We start from the raw sequence: 9,771 nt of genomic DNA, 5'->3' as shown, positions 1-9,771 counted from the left end.
TTAAATGATAACTGCTTCAATAGATATGAAACATGCCACAGGCATATTTGAACTTAATGTTGCATAATAACTCCGGGCTCTCTTTGCATAGGGTTAAAACAAACTAGTCAATGAGTTGCTGCTTGTAGCTCAATATTTTCTTAAGATAAATTACATGTAGACAACTTTTTTGAGAAAATGATATAGACAATGTCACCAACAAACCAAGAATAACTCTGCAACAACTATAGACTGTAGGCAGACCCTTTAGCAACAAAATCTGTTATTTCTTTGATTTGCCTCACGGTCATTACGCGACCATGTTACTTCATTACATTTACAGCTTTACTGGGAAAAGAAAAACAGTTGCACCCTTGAGGTAAACACATATATCTCAGTGATCTTGTGCTGATATAAAAGGAGAAAAATTTCTGTTCAAATTTATTATATGCCTAAAAAAAATGTTCGTAATTTCAAATTCTCCCTTCAACAATTTGTGAACCATTACCCTCGGAAGGTGGTAATGAAAAATAACCTAACAAGCGCTAAGCATAATACAGCTATGGTATGGTGATTAAATGACGAAGAAGAAAGAAAATAACAATAATCAAGTCCACGAGTGACCAATGTTGGTCAATAGGATACAAATGTACATTCAGAGCTATTGAAGTATATGGTTCAAAGAACCCTAGATTCTGAAAGGAAATAAAAGTGGAGAGTGACACAACTGCATCAGAGGACATGGAAAAATTGTACATTCGATCATAGTTTAGCCCTTTTTGACAAAGTCTTTATCATGCCTTTGGCGATTCTCACAAACCAAAATAGGTTCATCAATGCCAATAATGGAGGTGCCACAAATAGAAAGTAGAATCCAGCAGGGAAGATAAGCTTGACCTGTTAGAAGAGACAATTAGAGAATAATTTAGGGAAAGGAGAAATTAATATAATGCGTACAAAAGGCATAATATTGAATCGGCAGATTGCCATATACCTCATCATAATGCAGGTACATATGTATGAAAAAGTAAACAAACAAAAAAATTCTAGCAACCTGCAATCACATAAGCCAGATTAGAGAAGTATCAATGTTCAAGCCAATAAGGTCCTCTGAGTAATATGTCCATCACCATTGAAACAAACTGGCAATCAAAGGAATCCATGAATCAAAAACTAAACAAGAAGTTTATAAAAGAAGAATTCACCAGCCAACCAAAGAACATTGCAACTCCATTTATCACATAGACCTTCGAGTTTTTCAATCCTGCAGTGTCCAGATACCTTGAAGAAAAACATGCAGATTGCACAGATTAAGTTTTCCCCCAGGACCACTACTTTCTCAGAAATTCATGCTTATAAACAATTCTAAGATACCATCTCAGATTTATGCTCGGTGTGGTGCTTTCTGACAAAAGAACCAGATAGATATAGATTTGCCCATGCCCACTGAATAAGGAGAGCACAATTGCAGTCATAGATAGTAAATGATGCATAACCTGAATAAAAATTCATTTGGAAGGTCAAGCAAAAAGTTGAGCCACTAAAATTTCCAATAATGTTCAGGTTGTATAGGTGGTCATATACTTGCATATTCTATGCCACCCAAAGATGAATAAAACCAAATTATAATACCTAGATCAGAGAGAAAATACCCAGTTGATACTTACATATTCTATGCCACCCAAAGATGGATAAAACCAAATTATCATTCCTAGATCAGAGAGAAAGTACCCCGTTGATACCTGTCCATAAAAATAGGATCATTTCTATGCAGAAAAATAAAATCCTCTCAGAGAATGAGACCTCAAACTGAGAAATAATGGCTACTTTTAAACAGTAACATAAGGGTCTGCTTAAGAAAATGCTGGTTCCCAAAGGCATACAATGTTTACCAACTGAAAGAAATAAAAATACATCAAATAGAGGTATTATCAAAATATTTATGACAAATGCTAACACAATTTAACAGAAAATACATGATGCAAAAGAAAGCATTATTGATTAGCTTTAATTGTCACAGCAGACTTGTTGCATTTTATAATGAAACTCACTATTGAAGTGATTATATTTCTCTTAATCATTTTATGCAGATTTTTAAAATTAGGAGATTTAAGGTTCTCCTTTCATTGGTAGTAAACAAAGAAATAATTTCTTCAAAATTAACATTAATCAACACATTAAACCATTAATAGGATAGTCCTGCAATAAAAGGGATCAATTGTAAGAGAAATGATGATAATCAAAATGCAATCTATGTGCGTCCACTCCTCTTTCCCTTGAAATATAAGAAATTAAATTTTTCTAAAGTTTCCAAATGCAAGCTCAATCCATAGGGTGCTGACATATCATTTTTTGCAGTCTAGGTGCTTGTTATGAAGTTCTCTCTCTTTCTCCAAGTTGTGAAATGAACAAAAAAGCTGAAGCAGCAACCATGGTTAGTGCACTTAATCTAGCTCTATCTATGCATTCTTTTGAATGTTTCCATCGAAATGAATCCCAAATTGTTTGCTAGTAAGAGTTTTTCTTCTTTGATTACAAACACTCAATTTTTGGTAAACTTTTGTGTATTTTCTTTGTTTTTATATGTTGTAAATAGTTTTTAGTCTTGTTTTTGCCTTAGGTGAATAGCTCTTGGAATTCCACTCCTTTCGAGCTAACTTGGGTCAAAATCGGAGTTGTCTAGCTCAAGTTATAAAGGTTTAAGTGGGGTTTTCCTTCATTAAGGGCAAAGGGCGATGTTTTGAGGAAGAACACATTACTTACATGCGTTTCATTCAAAAAATCCCATTTTTCACTTTCAGCATGGACTTAGAGTTATTGTGCATCATTTTCGTATGCAAACACTATCTAAATGTGCGTCCAAGTATTGGCAACCCTTTGGCACATGTTTTCACTCAAAAAAGTCATGTTTTGAACTCAAATATAAGGCATTTTTGGGCATTTCTACAATATGGCGATTTTGGGAGTGAAAGCACGATATTAAGCACATGTTTTTGGGTCAAAAACAGCCCGTCTAGGGCACGTTTTCTGCCAAAAATGGCTCATTTGTGAGTGTTTTATGCATTCAAATCCTTCCAGAGAGCTTCTTACGCAGTATGTATTATTATTTTCAGCTTGTTTCTCATCATTTTCAAGCTAAGAATGATGCCCTAAACACTGTTTTTTATTGCATTTGCATATGGCTTTGATTTAGTCAAAGGTTGTTGCATTTTTTGTACATTTTATCTCTCTAACTATCTACACTTGTCCAAATTCAAACCTTGACTACTCATGAGGATTGAACTTCGAAATTTATACAAGTCTTGCTCTCTTTAACAAATGTAAATCCAAAATCTCTTAGATTTATTTTCAGATTTCTCAAAGATTTGAAAGAGACTTATTCTTTTGTTCTTGGTTAATAGAGGTAAGTTTTCCTTGTAATTTTCTTAAGGCAAATTATATAGTTTTGCTTTTGCTAAGTGCTGTTGTAAATATTTTCATTTTTATTTTTAGATTTGTATTAGTTTTGTATAATATGCCACTCCTTCTATTCTTCTGTCTACTCTAAGTTGTATATGCAATGTTTCATTTACTTGCATATCTAGTCAGGGTAAACTCCCGTTCTAAGGAAAAGGTAAACTCTTCATTTCCCCTCATATGAATGCAAATATAAATCCCACCATCATGCATTTCATGAACCTCCATATGGCTGCCCTATGGTTGTAAGTATTTCCCACATGCTTGCCGGATAAAATGTCATGAGTTGCATTTACAAAAGCGTGTTTTGCATAGTTACACCACCCTGGGGGACGGGGGGGACGGCGAAACAGGGGGACAAGTTTCCGGGACGGGGGGACAGAGGGGCCTTAATTTGGGGACGGCAGGGGGACGGTGGGGGGACGGCGGCAGGGGACAAGAGGGGTGTATATATCTATGCATATGGTATTTAAAAATGTTAGTTATGAAAATATGTATTGCAATATAGGATGTAAAGATGTAAAAGAGTGAAGACTTGAAACATTGCATTGAATTGGAACATCGAACATTAAACATAAATAGTCGAATTTGCAAATAGTGAATAGCAGGATGTCCCCCATCCTCGGTGGAGGTGGTGGAATCTAGTGGCACCGCTGGGGACGGGGAGACGGAGTCCCCAAGTCTCCGGTGCGTTGAAGTCTCCGAGACGTCGGGCAAAAAGGGGGGGGACGCGTCCCCGTGTTACTATGGTGTTTTGCCTCTCATTTGTTACTCATGTGTCCCTCATTTTTATAACTTAAAGCTCACTGCCCGCACATGTTATGCCCTTAGAAAACCCGTTTTTGGTATTTCTAGGTCTACAAGGCGACTTTTTCTTCTTTTTGTCGCGGAGGGTAGCAGAGGTTGTAGTTGGAAAAAAATGCATATTCTGGTTACCTGTCAATGTATTAATTGTCTGTATGAAGTTTGTTATCACTCTCAGGTAGTTGTCATGTTGGTTGGTTAATGGTTGTGTCCCTCTCGGCAACTATCGGGTCCTTCAAATATGTTGTGTACCACCAAGGGAGGATCGATACGCCTGATGACTTTTAATCCTTCTGGTCTTCTTCTATGTACTAAATTAATGAGCTAATAAAGATATATTTTACTTCTATACCTGATACCTGTCAAGTACCAAACATAGCAGTAAACAACCATGCATTCTTGACTCTGATTCTCCCAAAACGGTCAATGCTATATGTGTGAATTGTCTCTTCTTGGTTGTGAGTGACGATTTGTTTCTTTCTGTGGTTGTTGTTTCAGGCATTTTTGTGTGCTTCAACGAGGTTGCCTAGTGTGACTGTTTCTGAACTATGACAAGCTTCTAAAATTTGTGAATCATTTGCCCATGGATTTGTGTAAGGAGGTTATGAGCTCCAACATTCTAGTTGCTGATCTGCTTGAGCTCTTTTAACATCTTCATCGCTGGATCGAGAACCTAAGTCTTATGCTTTCTACTTTTATATTGTAATGCAAAATGCTCTGTCAAATGTGAGATGGTCACACCAATGCCGAAGGAACAGTAGAGTTTTTAATATTGAAGGTAAAGGTTGCAGAATAGGAAACCGAATTATTTATCTAACATCAAACTGGTGTTAAAACAGATGAGCATTTTCAAGAGGCAGACCCATCGAAACCCAACCCCCCTCCTGCATTCAAGTTTGTGCCCTGCAAACAGTAGTGGTCTTGGTGCCCGCCACCTTTGCAAACTAGCACAGTCGTAGTTGCCCAAGGAAGGCAACTATAGCATTATGGGATCCACAGGCAGAGGTGACCCTCGCAGAAATGATGCCTACAGTGAGCAAGTGAGTTATATATGTGACACACTGAAGAGGAAGAATTTGTGGCAATCAGATGTTGGCATAGCATCGCAAGGCTTTGAATCTGAATGTAGTTTTCTACATCAGATGGTGCAGCTCTATTTTCTGTATGGGTGAGTTAGGTAAGCCATTTTGTTGTGGTTTGGCTGTGTTATGAGAGCCTTTCCACTTCAATTCCATTTATCCTTTTTTGTCTGAAAATGTAATTATTCTGTTTGTAGCAAACTATTTCTGTTTCACCTTTGATAATTATTCTGTTTAATCTTTAAAAAATTATTTTGTTTGAACCCTCAGTAATTAGCCTTTAAGAAGGCTAATTAGCAATTTAGCACTCTGTTTTCAGCAGACCATAGACAAAATTCTTAAAATCTGCTTCAGATGATTGGAAGGAATTGAATTTAACAATGCTTAGTCTTTTTGTTTATCTGTTACTTGGCTGAATCAAGAATAAACATCTGGTGGTCCCATCTGAAGGCTCACAATTAATCCACTCATAGGCCCTGCAGCTGTTTTAATATATGTTTTAGCAGATTTCTAGTTTGACAGCACATGAAGAGCAATTCCACTGAAAATTTTGAATGGAAGAAAAAGTAGAATGAGGCATTGCTAAATATGCTTGTGATATGACATCCCTCATCCTCGCATCATAATTAGACCAAGAAATCTTGAAAATTGTAATGTCCCATTCTGAGATCGCATTATATTTTTCCCTAAATTCATAATTCCAAAAAAGGAAAAATATACAGTTAGAGATATAATCCTCTCTCAAAAACAAGATAAGATAGATCTGTTTTGAAAACCTACAACCAGATTAGATCTAAATTACAGGTTCGAGTTTGGTTCCAAGTTCGAAGTTAAAGAACTAGTTCGCAAGTTCCTCAAAATTTTGGAAAGGGGTTTGGGTTCATTAGTACAAAAACATGTAAAAATTATATATATATATATATATATATAAATTACAAGTTCGAGTTTGGTTCCAAGTTCGAAGTTAAAGAACTAGTTCGCAAGTTCCTCAAAATTTTGGAAAGGGGTTTGGGTTCATTAGTACAAGAACATGTAAAAAATTTATATATATATGTGAAGCATGAGTTAAAAGTTAGAATGTAGCTTAGTAGCATAAACACATTTAAACAACCAAAACAGCATAAACTTGTAATCATAGTGATCACACCATCATATAGTTCAAGTAACAAGTTCAACATCAAAGATTCAAAACATTAAAAATAAATCATTTCAAGTATCATTTTTTCACGTTCATTGTTCAGCTAATGGAATAAAGTCTATTAATATTCTAAATTCTTCAATCTTCATCTTCTTCTTCTCCGACATTAGTTGACTCAGCAATAGAGCCAAGGCCAATGGGATCAACAGTAGTAGCAACAATGGTATTGGCATCAAATTCTTCAAAATCATCTAGTGTAAGCCGAGCAGTGGAAGCATCCAAATCCGTAACCTCTACACCTATACCCCCCTTCTTTGTCTCCCCTTTTAGGGTTGTGGATGCCAAGAACTCATTAAATTTTGCAAATAAAACACTTCATTGCTGTCCATGGTGCCCAGAAATGACGTGGTTTGAATGTGGTTCGAACTAGGTTCAACGATTAACAGCATGAACTGCCCGGGTTCGAACTTGGTTCAACAATTAACAGCATGGACTGCCCAGGTTCGAACTTGTTTCAAACCAGTTCGAAGCAGCAGGGAAAATATCACCCCCTACCTGGACCAGACATCAAATCGGACCTAAACTTCGAACCAGTTCAAACTTCTGTCGGTCCACAGGGTGCAGGGACAAACCATGGTAACTTAGGATTAAATAATAGTCTAGATGAAATATATCCAAGTCTGGGGTCAGGAAATACACATAAGAATCTACACAATGAATATTAATGATTACATGGGAGCTCAGCCATAATGAGGTTTGTCTTGGAAGACATGATGAGGTGTCCTAGGTATCCTCTACCCTAGGCCCAACAGCAAGACCTTATCATCTGTAGCCTTACGTGGTCCTTAACTGATGGTCCATAATATCATGTCCCCTAATCATGACATCCCTAATTTTGTGTAGTCTCTGAAAGAGACAAAATTGCATTACTAAGTTTATGGATTGCTCAAGTATGGAAGAATAATAAAATAAAATGAAAGGTAACATTAGTATAAATCAAAAGTTCAAAACTCTCTATATGAAGTAACACAGTGATATTATATGATCAGTTAAGTTCAACTAAATAATCAACATTATATCAATATGTAATCACTAGTCTTTTACAAAATGGCACCATAATTTCTATGGACAAGGACTATCAATAAACAGCAATCAACATTGAGACAAGACAAAGGATTAATGATTGTCCATATTGATTGACAGGGACTGTCAGTAAATAAAGAAATGCTACACATCCTTAATAGTTTAAGAGGTCATGGTAAGGGTAATATGAAGGTCACTTGCTGATAACACTGTCATCTTATGGGTGAACGGAGGGAGGGAGGGAGGGAGGAAGGGAGGGAGCGAGGGAGAGAGAGAGAGAGAGAGAGAGAGAGAGAGAGAGCATTGCAGTGGGGGTCTGTGTTTCAGCATGAAAAGAATATCACCTATGTATAATAGTAGTTAGTCAACATGCGATAATTGGATAATAATTACTAGACACCAATTATAAAGACAGTACTCAGTGTAATGTACGATTAACTTAAAGAATGCGAGGATTTCATAAGATTGACAATTTGAATAGAATAGCGATTCATTAAGGAAAGGCGTGATTAAGAGAAAGATGCATCTCTTCACCTAGGGATGCAACCATCCTAGATATATAATGAAGTACCAAGCCATTTCCTCGAGGGCATTAAAGAAGAGGGATTATAAAATGTTACTATAAGGAAGTGACAAGAAAAGAAATGAATCTTTATATGGATGGCAAACGTGGCATGATATATATATATATGGATGCAACCATCCTAGATATATAATGAAGATCTAAACCATTCCCCCGAGGGCATCAAAGAAGAGGGATTATAAAATGTTACTATTCATAAGGAAGCGACAAGAAAAGAAATGAATCTTTATATGGATGGCAAATTTGGCATGATATATAGATATATATAAAATTCCCCTTATTCTTAAAATCATTCAAATATAAATATATAACTGTTATATTAATATCAGTAATAATTAAGGAGAGAATAAGATGTGAATTCAGAAAGAAAACATATCATTTGTACTCATCCAAGGGAATACATATTATATTATATGGCTGACAAGTTGATACTGAATTACAGAATATTATATTCAAATTCTACTAGGGATAGGGAATTACTCCCCTTTATTCTTAAAATCACTCAAATATAAATATATATAGTGTTATATTTATATCAGTAATAATAGGAGAGAATAAAATGTGAATTCAGAAAGAATACATATCATTTGTACTCATCAAAGGGAATCCATATTACATTATATGGCTGAATTACAAAATCTTATATTTGAAATCTAATAGGGATAGGGAATATATATATATATGATAATAATAATAATGAAAATATAATACATCAAAGATTAATATGACCTAGCCTTAGACCTTTTCTAATGACTTGGAAGGATAGGTTGGTTAGTGTAGTGAGAGGTAAAATAATTCCATCCCAAGTTAGGCGACCCTCAAGTAGTGGTATTGACAAGTGTTCATGAAACTCTCAGGCCAAGTAGTGGTATTGATGGCCGTTTAGGAAAAACCCTTGGGCCTAAATTGTGAAGGTGGTTTTAGGCGCCCTATGACAGTAAATCCCCATCATCTATTAGGGTTGGGAAAGAAGGATGGATGAGGTCTAAATAAAATGATCGTCGATTGTATTATGAAAAATTAATTATCTCTAGCTTGATAATTCAGTTAAGGCATAATATGCTAAATAGGCAATCCTTAGCAAGGGACATTACACTAACAATCATCACAAGGTGGCCTTATGGTCCTTAACCACCTTTATGTGGCACAATACCTCATGGAAATCTTTCACTATTCTCCCTCATTGCACTCCCTTCTAGGGTTGTGTTGAGGGACATGATGAGGTGTCCCAAGGATCTTCTACCGTAGGCCCAACTGCGGGACTTTATCCTCTATGGCCTCATGTGGTCCTTAATTGATGGTCTTTAACCATCATCATGGGGTTGCATACCTAGTGATAGCTCTCTCAAAATTTTCAGGTAAACCTCACCTTTTTCAAAATTTACATTTAAATTCAAGTATTCATTATTTGCCAATAATTTGCATTATCAACATAAATACATAAGCATGACTGCTTCATATGACAACAACCAAAGTAGATATGATTGCCTCTATCATGGACATATTCCTTCTGCTATCAATACCCTCGAATGCTTAATTTTTTATTTATACCCTTCCCTTTGTAAGAATTTGCCTTAGGGCAAAATCGCCCAAGATCAAGGAACTCAAACACAAGCACAAGAATAGACCAAAAGAGTATGATCAAAATA

At 35.9% G+C, this 9,771-nt stretch overlaps 1 protein-coding gene across 2 annotated transcripts in view; it reads right to left on the bottom strand.

The window, feature by feature from the left end:
* Window positions 1-393: 393 nt before the first annotated feature.
* The window catches only part of LOC149542906 (uncharacterized), a 104,595-nt gene continuing 95,217 nt past the window's right edge, over window positions 394-9,771 (bottom strand). For both annotated transcript variants that reach the window (XM_089797820.1, XM_089797821.1), the window contains 5 exons: window positions 1,647-1,721; window positions 1,354-1,475; window positions 1,185-1,260; window positions 974-1,033; window positions 394-876 (listed from right to left, as the gene is read on the bottom strand). In XM_089797820.1, coding sequence (XP_089653946.1) covers window positions 742-876; window positions 974-1,033; window positions 1,185-1,260; window positions 1,354-1,475; window positions 1,647-1,721 — 468 coding nt within the window. In that variant the 3' untranslated portion in view covers window positions 394-741. The remainder of the gene's footprint in view (window positions 877-973; window positions 1,034-1,184; window positions 1,261-1,353; window positions 1,476-1,646; window positions 1,722-9,771) is intronic.

Source organism: Cupressus sempervirens, chromosome 8 (genome assembly GCF_028749045.1).
Source record: "Cupressus sempervirens isolate cs-2001-9-10 chromosome 8, ASM2874904v1, whole genome shotgun sequence".
NCBI classification, from domain to species: domain Eukaryota; kingdom Viridiplantae; phylum Streptophyta; class Pinopsida; order Cupressales; family Cupressaceae; genus Cupressus; species Cupressus sempervirens.
Note: the sequence above shows the minus strand (reverse complement) of the source record. Positions and strands in the feature narration are given on the sequence as shown.